The sequence below is a fragment of the Macrosteles quadrilineatus genome, unplaced genomic scaffold (genome assembly GCF_028750875.1).
Source record: "Macrosteles quadrilineatus isolate MER2022 unplaced genomic scaffold, UCM_ALF_1.0 Scaffold_9__3_contigs__length_116548681, whole genome shotgun sequence".
NCBI classification, from domain to species: domain Eukaryota; kingdom Metazoa; phylum Arthropoda; class Insecta; order Hemiptera; family Cicadellidae; genus Macrosteles; species Macrosteles quadrilineatus.
This window is the reverse complement of record NW_026542602.1, coordinates 81944228-81967717: the sequence shown is the minus strand read 5'-3', so window position 1 is coordinate 81967717 and position 23490 is coordinate 81944228. Positions and strand designations below refer to the sequence as shown.

Genomic DNA, 23490 nt, shown 5'->3' with positions numbered 1-23490 from the left:
AAAATATACAGCTCTGTGTCCTAAACTTTTTTACCTACGACCGTTTTTTAAAGTAGCCATGTCAGTTCAGTTCTTAGAATTGAAAAGTTCACTTAACAGCTGTTTACTTTCATATTAGCATAGTTTCATTTCATATCAGCATAGTTTTTCTCATATCAACACGGGTAACGGACCAATGAGGTTCAAGGATTGAGAGAAAAGAAGTACAATTGTAATACTTCGAAAATCAGCTGAGCTGATCAGTTGACAATTTTAATTGTTGATCCGGCTTGTTCCTGTTGATACTCGTATTCTTAACCTAAGTTGGTGGAAGTTAAATGAAGGTTGATTTTAAAATATCAGTTAGTGAAAGTGATGTTGACGAGATAGAAATGAGAGCTCAAACTGTTTGTGCTAATCTTTTGCCACCAAAATCAAAACAAATGTACCATATGCAATTACATACCAGCAATTCATTAAATGAACAAAACAAAATAAGGTTAAATTGATAAATGAAAATGTTCTTCTGGTTTATTTTGAGAACCTTTTAACCACTTTTTCACCCAACTCGTTGTGGACCACATATTCGATGCTGATATCTAACTGTAAATTAACTGTTTCACCATATTATTCAGTTGTCCAAAAATATATGCAATATTTCCCTAATTGTACCTGATACAGTATTTATGGTAAGAATGCTGCTAGCAGAACCTATTGCCTGAAAAAGTAACTATTATTTAACAAAGTTTTACAAACACGTAATTACATGAAATCAGCTGATTATACAGGGTGGCGCAGATGGATCGGGTGGTTTTAAAATACTTGTCAAACTGTCAATTTTAAAGGTATTGGATTGAAATCAAGTGCAAAACGTGTAGTTACAATGGAAGTTTCTTGACAAAAATTAGTTAAGTTAGTTTTTTTAAATTACATCCATCAAATGCCTTCCTTCTCGAGCGACGCATTCATGGAGTCGGTCCTTGAGGTTCCGCATGGCTCGCTCAAGCACATCACCAGGAATTGATGTGATTTCGTTGTGAATTGAAGCCTTCAACTCCTGAATGGCCCGGGCTTTGTTCATGTAGACCCTTGCTTCAGGAGTTGAAGGCTTCAATTCACAACGAAATCACATCAATTCCTGGTGATGTGCTTGAGCGAGCCATGCGGAACCTCAAGGACCGACTCCAAGAATGCGTCGCTCGAGAAGGTAGGCATTTGATGGATGTAATTTACAAAAACTAACTTAACTATTTTTTTGTCAATAAACTTCCATTGTAACTACACGTTTTGCACTTTATTTCAATCCAATACCTTTAAAATTGACAGTTTGACAAGTATTTTAAAACCACCCGATCCATCTGCGCCACCCTGTACAATAAGTCGGTGCATCACTTTCAGTGACAATGACAATAAACGAAAACATAACCTCTCTAGGAAGTTATGAGTAGTAATTGTTAGTAATAAAAACCCAGATTTTTAGTAATTAAAAAACGGTCCTAGGTAAAGTAGTGTACGCAACTCGCGTTAATTTTACGGCATTTAGGACATTTTACACATTTTAGGACAATTCTAGGACATTTACGACACTCGTAGAAGTTTTTAAGGTTGCGTAAACTACTATTGCCCTATTACTTTTCATTACTTATTTTTATACTTATCCTTATTACTTTTACCCTCCTTTTTTAATTTTTTTCCCTCGGTAGAAAAAGAGCTACACTAGACACGAATGCATGTACTAAAAACAACAATTTTTGCTGGAGTATGACAAAAAAGAAAAGAAAACATAACAAAGGCTGAATAAAAATAAATGTAGGTAGCCTACGGTAGTCGTTCTATTTAGCAAAATAATAAACCATTCTATTTTCCTCAATAGTAAACTTAACTAAGACACCAATGAGACAAAAAAGTAATAAACATTATCAGCAAACTGACACATACTTTCTCTTAAATAAGCTTGTAAGATAAAGGTTGTTTACAACTTGTATACAACCTTTATCATGGTGGGAGTAGGTAACAGTATTATAGGTTAGGTAATAATATTCTACAGGGATAGGTCACAAAAGCTGCAATAGCTTTTGAGCCGTAATTGTTACAACAATTGCACTATTTTTGTTTAGAATTATAAGGACCATAACACATTAAATTTAATCAAAACCCGCTTTTTCCCTAAAACCCCATATTTTGTTATTTTATGTTTTTTTATGGTAAATAACATAAGTTACAATAAATTTTGGAACAGTTATTTTTACGGCGGTGGAATTTTTACAATTTTGTTCAGAATTTAAAGGACTATAACATACTAATTTTTTTTATCTAAATCATTCAGGCCGTTTTCGAGAAACTGTGATTTTTCGGTTATTTTATGTGTATAGAAAAATCACCATTAAAATAAAAATTTTGAAAGAAAAAATCGCCTGGAGATATAATGAATCAGTACATACATGCCAAATTTCATCAAAATCGGACGACAGGTGTGGTCAGTAGATCTGTACATATGCACACACACACACACACACACAGACATCACTTCAAAAACAACTTTTTTGGGTTCAGGGGGACCCAAAATGGATATATCCACTCAAAACTCAAACTTGAAAATTTTGATGAAACCAATGCTTTCTCCATAGGGGGAGAAAGTAAAAATTGTAAAAAAATGGTCTGACAACAGAGAATTTGATTTTAATAAAATCATTAAAGTAAATATTACATATCACTTCCCTGTTTGTAGAAATTATGCCAGAGGGAACAATACTACCTAATGAATTGCCAAAAAACAGTATAATTTTTATGACAAGAGTAAGCTACAAGATTAATTTATCAAATAATCTTTTTTGTGATTGTTATTTTATTGCAATAATTTTATTTTACTTGCTACTATAATGTTTAATCTATGAGATTTATATACACGGTACATTCACAGTCTTTGTTTTGTATTACTTCATCTTTGGTCTAAGTATATGTCCCTCCTAGTAACAATTTATTTGAGTTAGTAAAGTTCACATTTTTGTGATGAATCGTGTATAGATTAATTGGCTATTTATTTAGTGTTGTCAGGAGGTTGGTGTGAGCCATCTCAATCTGAGAGCCATCTAGATCCATTTAGATTACATAAACATCTATAGATTGTATCTCGATCTTACAGATTGAAGATTCTACGGGAAAGAAATTCACTTTTGCTGATATCCTTGCACAAAGCAAGGCAATCTCCACAGGACTCAGACAAACTGGCATCTCCCCAGGAGACTATGTTGTGCTTTGTTGCAGAAAAAGTTGTCTCGCCTTTGCCCTTGAACTGGGTGTCATGTTTACTGGGGCCATTCCAGTCTTGATTCATATAACATGTGAGTTGAAAATAATCAGTGCAGTTATTGTTCTAGTTTAATATTAGAATTTTCTGATGGCGTGGGGGTCTGGTGAATTTACATAATTACTTATACAATTGCTCAGCAAAAACTGGTCCAGTGCACTAATAAGTTCACAGATGCACTCCCAGTCCCAGTCTCATGCAAAATAGTGGAACAGCCAAAACCATTGTACGAATTAATTCAAAAAGAAACACACCAACAAGGGGAACAAGGGGAAATTGCTCAAAACCGCTTAAAGCCTATTTGGCACTAATTACTCCATTGACCATTACTGAAGTTCATCATTAACTTCCTAGAAATTTACAAGATTTTTTTAATGTCCGCAAGTTTATCATTCAAACATCAACTAATTATGATTTCAGCTGCCAGTGAGATTCACAAGTACACCTCTAAACACTACATAAAGGCAATTTTCTGTGACACTACAGATGTACAATTAGTGGATCAATCAATAACAGAAATGAATCCAAAACCAATTTTGGTTGCCACAATCGATGTCAATCATTCCATTATGAAAACCTTACTTTCATCCAGTGGTAAATTCTCTGTTTATGAAGTAACGGATATCAAAAAGAAGGTAGTTTTGGTGTTGTTCACCAGTGGAACCACGTCCACTCCTAAGGGAGTTCAGATAACAGATTTGGGTCTCCAGCGAAATGCAAGTTCGTAAGTAATGCACTGATTCTTGTGTTAGCCTTCTTAATTTTTAAAAATTTCACCAAGATTCCATATGTTAATTAATTGATAGTAAGGTCTTACCTTAGCAATCCTATTTTGTTGATCCAAAATGAATTTCAGACCCGAAGGTCCATCATCTAGGTTTATGATCTAGGAGTCTAGGTTTATTAATACCAATAATACCTTACCATCAATTAATCTATCTATCTGTGCGTTTGCATGAGCTAAACTCAAAAACTACTAAACTGATTGGGCTAAACTCAACAAAAATAAAGTTACCGCTCCGAAGATATAGCACTATTACCCCATCGATATTGACCTAGGACTCTGCCCTGCCGGCTTTCAAAATTCTGAGGCGAGGGATTTAAAAGTAAATATTGATTGGTCTCCATGGTAACAAAGCACAATCTCACAAAGTTTAAATGTAAACAAGCATACTGTCAAATAATTTTTTTATTATTTTTTTTTACAAGTACCTATTTCATTTACAATCTGTTCTATACTGGTACAATAATGTCACAATTCGTCCAGGGTATTCTCCACACAAAGAAGCTAAAGCTTGACCGAGATGCAGTCTAGGTCATAAAGAAATTGAATGCCAGAAATGGCGCGAGCCCCGAGTGCTTAGGTCACACTTCCCTATTATCGATGAGGTTGACTGCCTGGAAATTTAGATGATTTTCTAATTTTCTTTGATATTTTTCGCTTCGTTTCTTTATTTCTTCTCTGATAAATGGTAATTTTGTATCTTGATGAATAACTTTATTAGACACATACCAAGGTGCTTGTAAAATTTTTCTTAGTGTTTTAGATTGAAATCTTTGAATTATTTCTATATTTGAGTTTGAAGAGGTAAAAGTAATTTGTTTTCAACAGATATTTTGAATTTCGACCAATAAGCCAATCTAGTTTGTTTGTTTTAAAATTTAAATGAAATATTTTGTTCCAAATGTGAGAATGTCATGTAAGTCTTCTATCGAGATGCATACCAAGGTACAGTAGAACCTCTTTAATCCGAACTAATTGGGACCGGGGGTAGTTCGGACTATTGAATAGTTCGGATTACAGAACATATTGTTGTTTTTACATAACAATAGCTAGGGAAAAGTGGAAAATGCTTTATAAAGTAAAGTAGAGTGTTTATTTAATACAGTAGTAAACATTGGGAATAAACAGTACTGTACATTACAGTTGAAATAATTACGGTGCGTATATCAATAAATACAGTATACAATAAAGAACTACTGCACTGTGTATAGAGTACAGCATTGAGGCGTTCGGATTAGTGGGCGTTCGGATTAGTGGACGTTCGGATTACAGGGGTTCGGATTAAAGAGGTTCTACTGTACTTAACTTCGTTTGATTGTGGAAGCATGACAGGGTGATTGGTACCATAGCCATCTCTAATACATTGGTACTCAATGTGACAAACATTTTTTGGTGTAAGTACAAAGTAAATGCAGTGTGCCTGTGATGATGCATATAAAAAGTTCCAAGTCTAAAAATTAGCTTTTCAAAGAATTATTTTATGTTTTTCAAAAATAACTATGTTTTTAAACTGAATACAGCTATTTCCCAATTACCTGTAAATGGATTTGAGTAGATAATGTCATTTTTGTGTTCTACATTAAATTTTGAATAAAAATAATATAAAATGACAGGGGGTCAGTTGTAAAAACTCCATTGTAAATAGATTCAAAGATAAAAATTAAGATGTTTGATAAAAATTTAAAATACTAATTTGATAATTTGATCTATTGCATTTGTTCACACCCTGTATACATGAAAGTGTCCGAATATGGTAAAAACTGCGCCATTTTATAAGCTTTCCACGCTACACCATTGAGCTTTATGTCTTCATATGTACGCTTTAGTGGTTTGAAGACTACAAAACATGGTGTCTTTAACGTTTAAAACATAGAAAGTCGCATTTATTAAGCAAAAGTTGTATTAATGTTTCAGCTTGAACAGTAAAAACAGTAAACAAGTTCCCTGTTTTCTGGTATTCAAACCACTAAAACAAACAAAAGAAAATCTAAACCTCAATTAGTGTAGCATATCATTGGAAAGCTTATAAAGTGGCACAGTTTTTAACATATTCGGACACTTTCTTGTAAGAAACATAATGTACTTGTTAGTTCTTATTTCTGTGACTCTATTCATGTATGTATGTACAGTTTGAATAAAGGTGATTTGATTTGATTTGATACACAGGGTGTGAAAAAATGCAATAGACCAATGTTTTTTTAAATTTTTATCAAACATCTTAATTTTTATCTTCGAATCTATTTACAATGGAGTGTTTACAACTGACCCCCAGTCATTTTATATTATTTTTATTCAAAATTTAATGTAGAACACGAAAATAACTTTATCTACTCAAATCCATTTACAGGTAATTGGGAAATAGCTGTTTTCAGTTTAAAAACAAAGTTATTTTTTAAGAACATAAAATAATTCTTTGGGAAGCTAATTTTTAGACTTGGAACCCTTTATATGCATCATCACACTGCATTTACTTTGTACTTACACCAAAAAATGTTTGTCACACTGAGTACCAATCACCCTGTATACCCTCAATATAATCAACTTAGCAATATTCAGGTTAAAAAAACATAACAAGTGTACACTTAGTGTTTCCCAACCTTTTGTATATGTTCCATTAGTGGTATGGAGGAGCCACTTCAGTGATCTGTGGTGGCATTCTAAGAACAAGCATAGGAACTTTTGGGGCAAGAGTGCCGCTTAAAGTTTAACCCCACCAACAAATAGGTTAATCATTAACAATTGAAAATATCGAATTGAAAGTATCGATTAATAATCAATAGGCCTATTTTTAACTATATCAATTATAAAGTTAAACTTTCATAACCTAAACTTGCAGATAAGTTAATGAAAAAATCGAATGAAGGTTTTTACTAATCAAATGGATAGTTTCAATCGATATTAGCATAGCCCAATAATTAAGAAACTGTACCCATAACCTAACTACATTTTATTTTTTCAATTATCATAACCGGTAATGTATCATTCAAAAAATAATAATGTTACAAAAAGTTACATTTGCAGACTCTTGCCCTGTATGTAGGGAAAGAGTGTGCACGTAATGGGGCAAAAGGACGCACATTGTTTAAAAAAGCACGCAAGACATACTGATACAGATTTAATTAGTAAAAACACTCATTCACTTAAATACTACAAAACAATTTAAGTTTAGCACGTTCTTAGTGACAATTAGTTCTTTTTAGCAGTAATCACAAGTGAATTTGCTCCCATCCCCATAAATTGAACTAGAGTCATTCACTTGCATGAAGTGCATTGAACCCAGTCCTCCTTTGGAGGTTCCTCTAGACAGATAGTTTTGGTACCTACTTGATGTCCTTGGTTGTTGAATTGTTCTTTTACCTTTTATCATCATTTTGGATTTCTTAAACGAGGTGTGAACACTGAAATAACATGTTTGGGGCATGATGTGAACTCTTGCCCCAACCTTAATGTGTACTCTTACCCCACATTCAAAGTTTTTACATGTAATGAGCTGCTACTCGCTGTGGCCATTAATGGAACTAAACTAACATGGCTATAAGTAGAGCATTAAATGACCATTTAAAGTGTATAGGATTGAAACGATTGAATTAATTATTGGAATAACGTACATACTAATTCCCAAATTCTTAAATATTATATCAAAATAACGGTACGGTAGAATTATTTTACCTCATTGTGAGATGAACCATCAAACTACGGAGGAATGAAGAGGGTACTGTCTTGCACCGGATGAGACTTAGTGGTACCTCAGAGTAGTAAGTGGTACCAACTAACTCAAGCGCAAAGTAAAAATTTCCGCTTTGGGTACTCGATCTTACCCAGTGCGCACTCTTTCCCCGAGTCTACTTTGTATGGTCGCCATTTCATTGAACAGTATTAACAGTACTCTATTATATGTAAGAAATTGTTAGGGCAAGTGTGTCAGCATTAGTTGACGGCCCATTGGCAACTGTGGTGTCAACGGTGTTCATACTTCACTCGGGAATTCATCAATTTAAAAAATACAACCCTCCAAGGGTTATACTGTGGTTGGAAGATGGGTTAGCCAGGTTAGCAAAATAATAAATACCGTACACATAGTCCATCCAAAATTACCTCCACATAACCAAGTGGTACGCACAATATTTTTTCTTTTAAAGCTGCACATCAAGAAAAAAGGTTGGGAAACAAAAATATTCAACACATCCAAAACACCAAACAATTAGTTAAACCAGTTTTACTTACTTTCAGTGCAAAAGGTGCGACGGTCAGAGTTAAGTCACATTTACTGACAAGTCCATTCTCAGGGGTCAGCTGCACAATTTCCTTGGTGTCCAGCCTGCTCAAAGGATACTGTCTTGTCCTCAGTGAAGCAAAGGATCCGGCCTCTCAGTTCAAAGCCATTGAAAAATATAAAGTAAGCTTTTAAAAACTTAAAACCATTGAGGCATATAGATAAACTGCAATAGCCTAATGTAAATTTATGGATTATGCTCAAACCATTGAATCACTTAGAAGAAGCTGAAACATCTTAGTTAGCAATCAAGGTTAAGGGCGTGACATTGAGCACAAGGGCCTAGGGTTTTAGGATTTTTTGAGAGGATAGCGCTTACCTGAATGGGATAGAGTCCAAACTGGCACAGGAAACACAAAACACAATTACACTCACACAATTATACACAAAACATTGGAGGTTTGTGTTTCCTCCCTGTGCCAGTTTGGACTCTTTCCCATAGGTAAGCCTTAGTTATCAATCAAATAGACTGCTTACCAGTTTGGGTTGTAACAGAACCAGCATGGTTAGATCAGTACCGGTAACTACCCACATAGCACAGAATATTTATTTGATATCAAATAAACGTTCAATATATCAAACTATGTCAAATCAAAAATTTGATATTTATTTGATATTCATTTAATGTTCAAAATGTCAAAGTCAAACAATGTCAAACTTTGAATATTTATTGTATCTTCAAAATATCAAAGTCAAATAACATCAAATTTAGAATATTATCTAAATATTCTTAATGTTAAAAATTTGATTTTCTCTTTGAAAATTTCCAAATATACTAGTTTTAAAAATTTTTAGATTTAACTTTTTAAATTTTTTAGAGTAAAGAATTAGTCCCCAGCCTACAGGGGCCCATTTCATAATAAACTACAAGTTACAAGGGTACTTTCCTGTTAAAGGGAACATTCATTATTATCGATGATTTTTTTCTCGATATATCGATATTTTTGTTTACCGATCCATTACATACTGACAACTGATATTGTTTAGGCTAAAATAGTCTATTATATGGATTAAGAAATTAAACTGTTCTAAGCTAACCTAACATAACCAACCAAACTTGCTGTACTATTTAAACATTCCTTTTGATAACAGAAAAGGCAAGTTAAATATGGAATGTTACACAGCAAGTTTGGTTAGTTATGTTAGATTATTTTTTTAGAACGGTTGCATTTCATTATTGTTTGTTGATACTGAACAATATTTATCGCAATTGTCAGCTGATATGTTTCAATTTGTTAATATCGATATATCGAGGAAAAAATCATCGATAGTAATGAATGTTCCCTTTAACAGGAAAGTACCGTTACAAGTTACAACTTGTAACTTGTTATTTCCATTAGATTTGCATTGGGCAATCAGCTGATTTACTAATAATATTAGTTTGTACTTTATTATGAAATGGGCCCCAGTTTGTAACATGGAGGTCGGAGGTCAATTATCTATTCTATATATAATTCAGTTTTAAAAATCTTTGTACAACTAAATCTAGAGTTCTACTGGACCGATTTTATTAATTAATGGGTCGTTGGAAAGCTTAGGTCGTGTAGATTTGCAAATAATTATGAAAGTTTGTTTTTATTATGATCTATGGTGAAAATTTTCAAAAAAACATGTTTTCCATAAGAAATACATTGAAAACGGTGTTTTTCACACTTTTTATTTGGGTGCGACTTTTAGCTGCCTTTTTTTAGTGTTTCCAAGAAGTGTATGGTATCAATTTGTAGGAAATTTTATTCTCTTTCAGAATATCACCTTCCACTTTGGTCGATTTCCTCACCATTTAAAAGTTATTTGCAAAAAAGCTAAGCAACCTCCGAATTTATAATAATGAGAAAATATTGAGTTTGGGATATTTTTGTTAAACTTTGTACAACTAAATCTAGACTTCTACCGGACCGATTTTGTTAATTAATGAGTCATTGGAAAGCCTTACTCATGTAAATTTGCAAATAATTATGAAAAGTTGATTTTATTTAATATTTGTGGTGGAAAAATAAAAATAACAAAAATACATTAAAAACTGTTTTTCAGGTTTTTATTTTCAAGTTTATTTTTGTAGCCAGCTTTTGGCTGCCTTTATTAAATAATTTCAAGAAATACACAGAAGGTATTTGTAGGAAATTTTATCTTCTTTCAGAATATCACGTGCATTTTCTACGATTTACTCACCATTTAAAAGTTATTGTCAAATTAGATAAGTGACCTCCAAATTTTTAGTTGTTAAAAATACTGAATTAGGGATATTTTTGTTAAACTTTGTACAACTAAATCTAGACTTCTACTGGACCGATTTTGTTAACTAATGTATTGTTTGAAAGCCTAATTTGTGTAGATTTGCAAATAATTATGAAAGTTAGATTTTATTAAAAATTTGTAGTGAATAAAGAATAAAAAGCAAAAATACATTAAAAACTGTTTTTTTTTTATAGTTAATATTTTAAAATTTCAATTTATAGTTAACTTTAGGTTGCCTTTTTTGAATATTTTCAAAAAACGCCAAAGAGTACTTTGTAGCAAATTTTATTCTCTTTCAGAATATCACCTTCCACTTTGGTCGATTTCCTCACCATTTAAGAGTTATTTGCAAAAAAGCTTTGCAACCTCCTAATTTATTGTGGTGAGAAAATATTGAATTGGAGAGATTTTTGTTAACTTTCTACAACTAAATCTACAGTTCTACTGGACCGATTTTATTAATTAATAGGTCAATAAAATCTGTGTAGATTTCCAAATAATTAGTAAAGTTTGAGTTTTATTTATTTATGGTAGTAATACTTTGTCGGTATGAATAATCTAAAAATCTTTATGGTAGTAATAATGGGTTAGCCAGTATGCATCATCTGATCATATGGAACACATGTATTAACCTATAGTTTAACAGCTGATTGTTTTATTGTTATTTCCTTGATTTTTCTTTGTTTACATTTAGTTGTTTACTATTTGAATTGGTGGTTGAGGTCCGTAAAGTCTGTTTCTAAAGTGATGTTTTTAATCTGTACCATTAATAAGTATTGGTAAGTTAAGAGATGTATGGATTTCATAACCAAAAATAATAATTTTAAACTGTCAATTATAAATTATTCAAATTTAATTTATAATTCACAGTTTAAAATAGTATTTAATATTCGTTATTTTGAACTGTTAATTATAAACTAAATATTTTACATTAGTTGAAAAATTAATAACTTTACTCTTCACTACATGGTTGGTGATGGAAACTGTTTCTTTAGAAGTGTCTCATTTTTATGCCATAAATCTCAATCCAGATACAGTGATATACGATCCACGGTAGTTGATGAAGTCGTCAATAACTGGGACTACTATTGTCCTTTGATCGTAGGGGATAAGACATATAGACTAGAAGTAAAAAACGCGACGGAATACAGAAATTTGATGACCAAAGATGGGGAATACGCCGGTAATGTCAAAATCGAAGCTGCAGCAAGAGTTTTTGACTGCCAATTTAAAATATATGCTGAGAAATTGGATTATTTTGTAACGGTTGGTGAAGGCACAACGATCTATAAACTAGGATTCTCAGGAAATGTGGATGCTGGGCATTACGATGTTTTGATAGAACAATAGTATGCCTGAGAATCAAGAGGATATAATCTTACCAAAATCAAAACGTGGCCGTGCATCAAAAAATAGAAAAAGTAAAACATGTTCTGGCAGACGTGAATCAACAGCTCATAAAAATAAATTGAAGAAACCAAATTATAGTATAGATAAAGATTTACTACAAGGGGTAAAAGAGTGTTTATCAAGCAATCAGGATGGAGACCCAGAAAATGAAAAAGAAACAGAACAAGATAGTCTGACCAACACTTCACTCAGAGATGATGCAACTTCCTCAACCTCCTTAATTTGTGTATTGGGAATGCCAATACACAAATTAAATTTAAAAATTGGAGCTGTAATAATGTTGCTACGAAATCTTAACAGAAATCGGGGGTTATGTAATGGCACACAATTAATTGTTAAAGAACTTTTAATAGTTCCCAATTTTAATAGTTAATAGAAGCCCAATTTAATAATTGCAGAGGTTTTAACTGGATCAGCATTACGTGAAATTGTATTCATTCCAAGGATTGACTTAGCACAGACGGACACAGATTTACCATTTGTTTTAAAAAGACGGCAATTTACTTTAAAATTAGCGTTTGCTATTAAAATAAACATAGCGCAAGGCCAGACATTGGATAAAGTTGGGATATACCTTCCAGCACCAGTATTCAGCCATGGACAATTGTATGTTGCAATATCAAGGGTTAAAAGGTTTGAAGACATAAAAATTAAAATTATCCCTGGCAAAGAACAAGGAAGATTATTAAAACAATCAGATGAAGTCTTTACAAAGAATGTTGTTTACAAAGAAATACTGTAAATAAAATATTTTTGTAAAATTTTAATTGTTTTTCATTATTTTACTCTTTTAGAAAATCAGTTTATTTTCTAAACAATTTCATTCTTTAAAAAATGTTCAGGTACTTACAAGGGCATATATTATGTACTACTGTACTTTCTAGGGACCGTTGTATTTAACTATAACGGGCTCTGTTGCTAGTCTCAAAATAATTAATAAGGCGTCTCTTTTACGACATGACAAAGGCTTTCGATCTTCTTGACCATGGGATCCTTCTGGATAAGCTGCGAATACTTGGAATTTCTGGAAACCCTCTGCGATGGATTTCATCCTATCTTAAAGATCGACACATGATTGTATCCTTGAAGCACAGAGGCCCTGACAACATCCTCCGGACATATAAATCGTCTCCATCACCAGCTCTGAACATCGGTGTCCCCCAGGGATCAAACCTTGGGCCCATCCTATTCCTGTTATACGTGAATGACTTGCCCGGCTCCATATCTTCTGGAAATTTATGGCTTTTTGCTGATGACGCCTGTCACCTAGTCCCAAGCCCAAATCGAAACGTCACAATTGAAAACACCCAAACTGGCTTACTTGAAATGTCTACTTGGTGTAGCAAAAATCATCTGGTCCTAAATTCTAGTAAAACCAAATTAATGGAGTTTTGTAACAGGAAGAAGCCTGAACCACCTCCGATATTGACCTTGGACGGGGTGCCTCTTGAAACCTGTAGTGAAACCAAATACTTGGGTCTACACATTACGGAGAACCTAAATTGGGGAACACATGTCGATGCAATAGCGCCCAGACTGTCATCTGTCACCTACCTGCTTTTTAGACTACAAAAGCTGGTTGACATCGAGATTCTCCTTAAGGTTTACTATGGCTGCCTTCATAGCATAGTTTCATATGGTTTGGTATTTTGGGGAAGTTGTAGTGAGGCAAAACGTATCTTCATCCTTCAAAAACGTGCGATTAGAAGAATATGTGGAGTCCATAGACAGACACACTGTAGACCTCTGTTCCAAGAACTGAACATTCTCACACTTCCGTCTCTCTTTATATTGGAATCTGCATATTGCTCGTTAAGAAGAATCCTAATATTTTTGTAACTAACAGCATGGTCCACAATTACAATACAAGAAGAGCAACAAATCCTCATGTACCACAAGTAAATTCCACCCTTGCAAGCAAGAGCCCTTACTTCAATAGTATAAAGATTTACAATAGAAAAAAAAGTTTGTATAAAAAAGTAAGTGGATCTGACTAAAAGTGTTCAATATGAAAAGCGTTATAAGCATATCCATGACAGATCCTACTTAAAAAGAATAACATACATTTTGAATGAGTTAAGTTGGTAGTTGGTTCACACGTTTCTCCTTGATTTAAACCTAGAAAATAAATTAACAATCCAAGTTAAGTCCAAGGAGTTCAGCAGTTACTTATTTATTTATTTATTATACATACCAACGGCAGAGCCATTTGAAAAAAATCAACAAACAGTTTCCAACTTATAACACAAAATCAATGTGACAATCGATAGAACAATAGAAAAATCAACAATAAATAACAATATAAATAAATAACAATACCCGTAACAATAAATATGTAAATGAATCACAAAAAGTAAAAAATTGCGTAAGGCTGAATAACAAAAAAAAAATGAATGTTGGTGAGACAATTATACATCGACAAAAGTTTGATTAAGAAGTTGCATTTTGTTGCGCCCCAAGGACAGTGAGGAACTTTCTTCGAGCTAGTTTGAAGCCGTCGAAGAAGAAGTCCACTGCGCCTGACACCGCGTTTCCCAGGCGAAGAATCCTAGCGAGTGGACTGTTGGCGTCATAGGATGTTGACCTGAAGCGCCGGCCAAAAAATGCTCTGAAACGAGTTCTGCCTGAAACCCTGATGTCGATCTCCAGAAGAAGTTCGGGGCAACTGAGAATGCCATAATCTTACTTCTTCAATATTAAGACTGCTAGTTAACAAAGTCTTTCTTCAGAAGATCGGCTTCTTAAATAATATGTTGCCCTTTCAAGGCATGAAAATGATCTTTCTGGTGAGCAGTTTTTTGTAGCTGTGCTTGCAAATATCTACATAAACTGATTGAGGATCTTCTTCTCTAATTTCTTTAAAAAGCCTTCACAGATGGATTTTTGTTAGGTTTTTTACTTGGACATTTGGCTTCAAGTTCGAGTTTAATATCATTTTTGTTCTCATCTTAACTGGGGGTTTCTTTATTTTTCAAGTCTTGCCTTGACACTTCCAGTACAGGAAACTCATCAAAGAAGCAACATCTGATAAGTGTTGAGATTGATCACCAGCTTCTCTTAGTTTATGTCCATTTACAGATGAGCCTTTACAGATGATCTTTCATTTACAGATGTCAATGTCATACACGCCGCTGCGTAGTAACGTTAACGTAACAAACGATAGCAGGTAGACCTACACTGTAGTGTAGTCACTTAATAGATTTTTATTAATATCATTAATACATTTATGAATATTTAATACAATAATTTTTACTTCATATAATCCTTTACTTTCATTATATTCCTACAATCTACAATTGGCATATTACATTTGTACATAAATGGTTAACACGTTTCCCGGTCTCCCAGTGGCGGAACTGGATGTGTCATACAATTTATGGCTAGCTGACAGGAAAAAATATTACCTAATACATTTTAACTATGAATGTCACTACAACTTTTCTTTACTAAAAAAATGTACATACAAAATTATTACTTTCTTCTATATCATCGTAATTCCTCATCTTTTTGCTAATTTCATTGCACAATAGACTCAATCTGCTAATGTTACTACCAACTACTGCTAATTAGCCACCACCCCACAATGGGGGCCTGGCGAGCCAAAGGCGAGTCCTTTATAAGATACGTTGACTAACAACAATGCATGTAAACGTTACTATTTACGTATCAGCCAATTTACAGTATTTGCTTTTTTGGAAATGCATCATTGCTTTGTCATTTACATTATTTGTTACCAATGAAGCTGCAAGGTACCCGAATAAAAGCCAGCTTCACTACAAGTAAATTGTACTACACCTAACTTTCCGACGAGAGATTATATTGACAGCTTTATGTAATTGATAAGGCTAAGACAACTGACATCCGCATGTCTAGGAATTCCAGCTTTAACAGTAACCCCACGACCAATTGCTCAAAACTGTGCAAGAGCATTATTCATTGCCACAAAAATATGCTAAGATGACCGATGTGACGAAGGAAAAAATCAAACTTGCACAGCTTAAGGTTGGACTTCCCTTTGAAGTAAGAAAGTGCCTTCTCAACAAACAGATATTTTTTCTCAAATAAAAGCATTGATTTTATCTTCCTTACACTGATGAAATCGCGGAAGTGTTAACCACAAAAGATTCACCAATATACGATTTTAATACTACTTAAGGGTTCTTCCAAAAGAAGAGAAACCAGTTAACATAGTAATAATAGCTCCGATAACGTGCGGTATGGGAAATATGTTGTAACTAACGCAATAGTCATTATTGTTTTTTCAACGATTGTTCATTAAACAATGCGAAATGCTCAAAATTTGTAAAATTGTACTCTATTTATCGCAGTTAGATGAATGAGCTCAAGCCTTGAAAGTAACTGTCGATTTCGATGGGTTTTACCTAGTTATTTATATTTAGCAGGATTGTTAATTTCTTACACGGGTTTTTTGTATACTGATGATGAGACTAAATCTATAAAGGGGAGCAGGTTAGAATAAATCAAAGTGGATAAAGTAAAGAAGACAACATATTCTCAGCTCTGTTTAAGCTCACTTGTCTCCTTGTCTCCTTGTCCAGGCGCTCTATATTAATTTTTCTGCACTAACAATTAACTCTGTTATTCTAGGTCAATAGTTGGACTGTGCAATCTAGTATTTTGAATCTTTATGTTAAGGAACCTACACTTGCTTCAGTGGACCTCTCTGCACTCACATTGGTTGTTGTTGGTGAGCAAACAAGTCAAGTCATAACATAACCTAATTAGCATATAAGTCAATTTTGTCTTAAATTACTTCCTCTGTGCACCTGCACCTTTTTTTATTTTTTTCGAAGTTGAAGGTGGGAGGCCTCGTTGACTAACCCTCCCATACCAGCCAGGGAGGAACTGGTTCCTAGTGGAGACCTACATTACACGGTGTGGAAGACCCTAAATCGAATCAGGGTCGAGGTACCAAAATGCAAAACAAACATGCAGAAATGGGGTTTCTTACTCTTACAAGTTGAAGAAAACATCCTTGTGTGCGTGTGGTGCTGTTCAGGATCCTGGCCATCTGCTGATCTGTCCACGCCTAGACCAGTCTTGCACATAGATGATCTTTTACAAGCGAATGACAATTAAAGCCATATCGGTAGCTAATTTTTGGAAAAGTGAAGTCTGATTTCCGGACACGAAAAGTAAGTACCTGCACCTTGATTTGGGTAGGCCTGTAGATTTCTTAAGGTGGGGCAAAGACTAGGAAGCTACAATATAATCTAACTTAGTATCCCATTTCCCAATACAGTGGAGTTCACTTTCTATAACTTAGAATAACAGTGATTCGATTGGTAGGTAAACAACAAGTACAAGAAACTAAGATGATTATTATTAGTGAATTTCCCATGCGGAATAAGCGATTATCGGTATCATGATATGAACTATAGACCCAGGACTGATTTACTTTTTTCATCCCTAGAGGACAAAAACAACATTTGATTGATCATTGAGCGTCCCCATCGCAATGATTGATAATTGATAATTGATATTTGTTCAAATATTTGTATATACACAGTGTATGTGTGTGTTCACTAACATGATAACTCGAGTAAATTTGGTTAATAAATAATAAACTTTGCCTTCTAGACACAGTAACAATAAACTTAAATTTATGATATAAATCAAATAAATCAACTTATTCATCACAAGAATTCACAATAAAGAGGCTGAATGTCAGGAATGAATATATGTGACATGTCAGTACAAATCACACATTATAAATAGTTAACACATAATAAATATATACAAGTATTAAGATTACAGTTGACAGGATAAAAATGAATTCATGTCACAAGGACAAAGTGCAATCAATTTTTCTGAAAGTTTCTTTTTAAAATTATTAAAGCTCAAAGACTGTTCCGTGAAATAAAAGGACAATTTTTTGTAGACTTGTATGCATTGATAATTGTGAAACAAAGCTAATTTGTGGCTTTGGAATTTCCAAAAGTGGTTTGTGTCTAGTTTCAATTATGAGTTTTTTACAGTTTTCAAATAAATAATAGATGTTTTTGATGAAAAGTGCCAAGTGTAAAATATAAAGAGCAGGAAGGGTCAAAAGTTTGAATTTCTTAAAACTGGATCTACATGATTTTCTTGAACTGTTGCCGGCAAGGACTCTGATGGCCTTTTTTGTTGTTTAAAGATATATTTGCTAGAAGATGAATTTGCCCAGCACAACAAACTGTAAGACGTAATTGATAAGAAATAACCATGGTATACTAACATCACTGTCTTGTCATCGCAAATTCTTCTAATAATTCGGAGATTAAATATAGCTTTGTCTAGTTTAGCATATAAATGGTCACAGTGGTTATTCCATTTTAAATCTTGAACTGTTAGTCCCAGAAAATCTACTGATTTACATACAGGAAGGTCAATGTTGGTGTAGGGAACTGCAAAAATTAATTCTTTGGACCTGTTTGAGGAGGCGGAACATTCTAATATTTTAGTCTTGGCATTATTACCAACTTAGACCGTTCTTGCTCAACCAGAAACTGATGTTTTGAACAGAGGAAGAGATATTAAGTGCCAATTCATTTTTGTCTTTACCTTTGACTATTGCTGTTGTGTCATCTGCAAATAAAATTAAATCTGAATTTACATTTCAAAACAAATTGTTGACATAAACTAAGAACAAGAATGGCCCTACCTTTGGACCTTGGGGATCTCCTAAGTGTAGGTACTTTATTCCAATCAGAAAAAACTGAGTTTCCAATCATGGTATTAATCTTTACTTTTGTAAACCTATTTTGGAGATAGTTGCCAAACCACAGAACAACCTCCCTACTCATACCATAACATTCCAGCTTTTTCAACAAAATTAACAACAAAAAATAATAATAATATAATATTAAATAATATGTAACTTAGATTAATAATGTTGTCCATATAAATGATTTTGAATGATTTTACATGATCCTTTTAACACTTTAATCACTATTTATATTATATATAAAACTTTAATATGAGTTTGCAATCTAGCAAGAGCAGGTTGTGGAAACAAGTGTTATGGGTTTTGAAATAGTAAAAAAATTGCATTTGACACCGGCATGCCAGAGGGAGTGTATTTTAAGGCGAAGATGAATGAAGCCTTACCCATGTAGCACAGATGGTTGGGCCAACGTTGGTAAATTGTGGAGCCACACAGTTGGCCAACGGTAGAAATGTCACCTCTTTAAACTGTTTTCCAGCCAACCATTGTCCAACCGTTTTATTTCACACAAGATAATAAAGATTTAGTACGAAAAGCATAATTATTAGTTGAGTAAATTGATTAAATAGTTCATAAAAACAAATTTTGAAAAAAAACTAGAACAAAATTTTTTTGGCCCAGACGGGTCTCGAACCCGGGTCCTTCGACTTATGAGCCTCTTACTTTACCACTGAGCTATCTGTGATTGCTGATATAGAGAGTTTACAAGTGGTGAAAGAGTAGCCGACAGTTGCAATGGTCGCAATACTTCAAACATTTTTGATACTACACAGTATAATATGATTCTGTTAATCTGTTAAGGCATCATAAGTAGTTTGTTTTTTTTTGGAGTTAGAGAGGATACTGGTATTTGAATGATTAATTAATTACCGTTAGATTGTTAATGCTATTATAATTGCCTGTTATATGATTAATTACTCTTTCCCCTTAAATTGTTGCAAATAAGTTAAAGAATATTAATTTAAAAAATATTTGCATTATTAAAATTATTAAAATTCATTGTTGTAGCGCCGGAACTGTAATATATAAAATATCTGGTTTTACAATACCTTTATCAGTTCCAAAAACTTTTGGAAACTTTTGGAACTGATGAAGGTATTGTAAAACCAGATATTTTATTATAATTATGTTGTGAAAGCTAGACCCAGAGAATGAAAGTCGTGTAAACTCAACTATGGACCATTGTTGGTCCAACAAAAGTATCTTTTGTTGGTCCAACGGAGTGAAAAACGGTTGGACAACGGTTGGCTTGATGTATGATACCCAGCAATGCATATTAATGTATTTCATTAACAATGAACCAATGTTGGTCCACAGTTGTAAATATTGGTTGGCCCAAATACAGTTGGACAACGGTTGGTTGGTTGTGGAAGCTCCAACCAACCATCGACCAACTGTCCCACAGTTGGCCAACGTTGGCCCAACCATCTGTGCTACATGGGATAGTTACTTTACTTGCTATTTAAGCTACTTCTGAGTGCATTTTAAATTTGAGAATGAAGAGGATTTGGAATTTACAGCAGGAGCCGTTGCGAGAAAGAGGACGATCAACGAGTTTGTATCACAAGTTTTGAAGGGTAGGATTGGAGTGTATGTGTTGTACGCAATGACAGAAACTGGATTCATTACAACATGGAATAAACACAATCTACTAGATCTGTCCAAAGCCGACTCTTCAGGCTACTTAGCCCCTGGGGTGGAAGTTAAGGTAGGATGTACCTATAGTTTATCACCAGGTAGTTTAGGTTCTATGTGTAAATCGTTATATTTTCAGTTTTTGCTAGCAACTTATTACATTGTTTAACCAGATTACAGATGAAGAAGGCCGTCTTGTAGAGCCAGGAAGCATAGGAGAAGTAAGGGCCCGAACCCTCTCTACAACCCTGGGCTACTGGGGACAACCTGAACTGGACGCCCAGTCTTTTGACTCTGACGGATTCTTTAAGACTGGAGATGTTGGATATTTTGACAGTGAAGGATTTCTTTACATTTTTGGAAGAGTGGGCGAGATTATAACCCTTGGAGAGTCCAAGGTTTGTAACAGAAAAATGCTTGAATCTGAAACCTAATGAAATTGATTGTTTGACACAGTATAAACAAATTATTAGTACATGAACAACACACTTTAGTTAGGGACCCAAAATTACTTATTTACTCTTCAGGCAAAGTAAGTGTTCTTTATAATATTGTTAAAATTGTTAGTTAACAGTATGTACTCAAAACTACAACTGCACCAAGCATCACTCTGTCCTCCATCACCCACCAACATTTATCTTTCACTTTACCGAAATATGTGGCTACGGTAATGTCTGAGAAAGTATTTAGCCTTTCCAACAGCTCTTGCATTCCCTGGTGTAATGTCTTTTAGCGCTTAATCACTCCATCCAGAGGTTCTCATCCTCCCAAGTTCGGGAGCACAAATCCCCTCCCCTTTTCATACTGCCACTTTCTTTACCCCCCATAACGTTGTGTCAAATTCTGCAATTGTCAAAAAAAGTTGTTTATTTGATTTATAATGCACAGCTGCATGTTTTTTATGTAGGGTAATATATAGGCTACCTGTTATATTTTAAACTAGCTGGGTACCCGTTCTACGCACGGGGATCTTATAGTATTCAGTTGAAACCTTCTTATATAAAGAACAGTAGTTGGTTGCATATTTTCAGATATGCTGGCCAAACTATTATACATAACTTCATTTTATGCCGTTTGTTGTTGTTCCTAATCGGTACGGTATGACAATCAATAAAAGGTAAATAAATTACCTGTGTCCACCGGTCGATCCGAATGTATCTTATTACAGGAGATGCATTTCGGCGAAATTAAATCACCATCATCAGTCCTAATATAAGTTCATGAGCTTCCCCATTAGGTGCGTCTTGAAGTTTTTAAAACACATACACAAACTGTACACTTATACACATGATGAATAAAACAAAAATACACGGTATGCCTACTTTTATTTTTACTATGGACATGTAGACGCGCGTCGGTAGTGTGCCGAGTCTCGACTGAAAACGCTCATTTAAAAAATGTAAGTTTCCCAGCCATATACAACACTGATTCAAGGTCTTTTCCCGGTTATCAAAACTCAAGAACAATTTCATACACAAAGAATCTCTATTTTCATTTACGGTTACCCTACAAATTATTGCACTTGCGATTAATTAAATCCGTTATGTAAGGAAACACGTTTTTAATCTTACTTGGTTTGGATTTGCTTTCAAAACGTGATCGGAAATGGTTGCGGTATTTGTAATCAACATTCAATGTAAACATATCAGTGACAGCTAGAAAAAATAATCTTGATTCAAACAGCTGTTCGTTATTTCATAGCTGAATATGTGATAAACATTGGGAGAAAACTTTACAAAAAATCGCACAAAATAGGGTTTTTAAACGTCCGTCATTTTATTTACAAAGTAGTGACGCCATATTTTAATGGCTAAAGACAATCTCGCCAATCCAGTTAATAGATTAAAATGATTTGGAACTTGATAGGTACTCTCGTTTTTCAGGAGAAGGCCGCGTAAAATGGCTCTTGGGCCGTAACAGACATGAAGACAGACAGAAATTTAGATGAGACTTGTTTCGGTTTCTTTAATGTATAAAACGTAAAAATAACCTTAAAGTTTATGATTCTGAGCAATGTACAGACAAAACTCTAATTTTATTTATATAGATTGTAAAATGTTTGTACTCAATTAAGTCTTCATATTGTAAACTAGCTTTGCCATAAATAAACTGATTGAATTGAAGACCAGGTCGCAAAGACTGCTCATCATCCTATCTCGCGTACACGGTGAAATTAAGAGCAATCTTGCAATCCTGAAGACATTGTGTTGTTGCGACAGACAAATGTTACGTAATTAAGAATGGTCAAAATTGTGTTGCAAGTGTTAATAGAGTGTATGAATGAAATGAAAACACTCTTTTGACTACTTGTAGGAACAATTTTATAATTCTCAATGGCGAAATGTAAAATAAAAATCCCCCCAAAATGGCAGTGGCTTAAGTGCACTGCTATCACCCCCTCCCCTTCCTGGACACTTCAGACTCCATCACATTAATCTTATACATAGGGCAGACACAGTTTTAGTAGCACTAAATGTATACAGTCAGTATTTAATATTTATGTTTAACGAATGCTTGCTTAGGAAAGGAATGCTAAAATGTGCTATCTTTGCAGGTTTCAATATCTGAGATAGAAGACCTGCTAAAGACCCACTCTAAAGTGATAGATGTTGGAGTTGTAGCTAAACCCATGTCTGACTCTTACAAACTGATTGTCTTCATTGTGGTCAAGTCAGGCTGTCAAGTCTCAGGAACAGAAATATCAGAGTATCTCTCAGGTTTGTGTCTTATTTCAGCACTTTATAGAAAATATTGTGTCTGAATAAATTACTGTAATAACTGGACGCGCAGTAGCAAGCCCTTCCATAGCAAGATCAGTACCTAACGTAACGTTCTAGTAAATCTGTCGTTAATCCTAACTAAGGTTGAACCTGAAGTTCTAATCCAGGTTCATAAATGTCCATATTCAATGAAATAATTTTATTGCAAAGAAAATCAGAGCTATCACAAGACCATGCTGACTACTCAAATTGCCACGTGAACTAGCTCTAAGCAGACATTCATGCTTCAAATTGTCAAACACCAAAACGTTAGGTATTGTTTTTTAGCATAGCTTGTTGAAAAAAGCTTTTACAAATTAATCTAAGGCTTTATTTGGGTAAAAACCAACATTACAGAATAACACAAATAAACAAGTTAAA

At 33.9% G+C, this 23490-nt stretch overlaps 1 protein-coding gene across 2 annotated transcripts in view; it reads left to right on the top strand.

Moving 5' to 3' along the window:
* LOC129002789 (uncharacterized) overlaps nt 1-23490 on the top strand; it is a 28787-nt gene that overhangs the window by 2416 nt on the left and 2881 nt on the right. For both annotated transcript variants that reach the window (XM_054430842.1, XM_054430843.1), the window contains exons 2-8: nt 3122-3320; nt 3707-4010; nt 8301-8466; nt 16597-16696; nt 20236-20423; nt 20524-20748; nt 22905-23067. In XM_054430842.1, the coding sequence (XP_054286817.1) occupies nt 3122-3320; nt 3707-4010; nt 8301-8466; nt 16597-16696; nt 20236-20423; nt 20524-20748; nt 22905-23067 (1345 nt within the window). The remainder of the gene's footprint in view (nt 1-3121; nt 3321-3706; nt 4011-8300; nt 8467-16596; nt 16697-20235; nt 20424-20523; nt 20749-22904; nt 23068-23490) is intronic.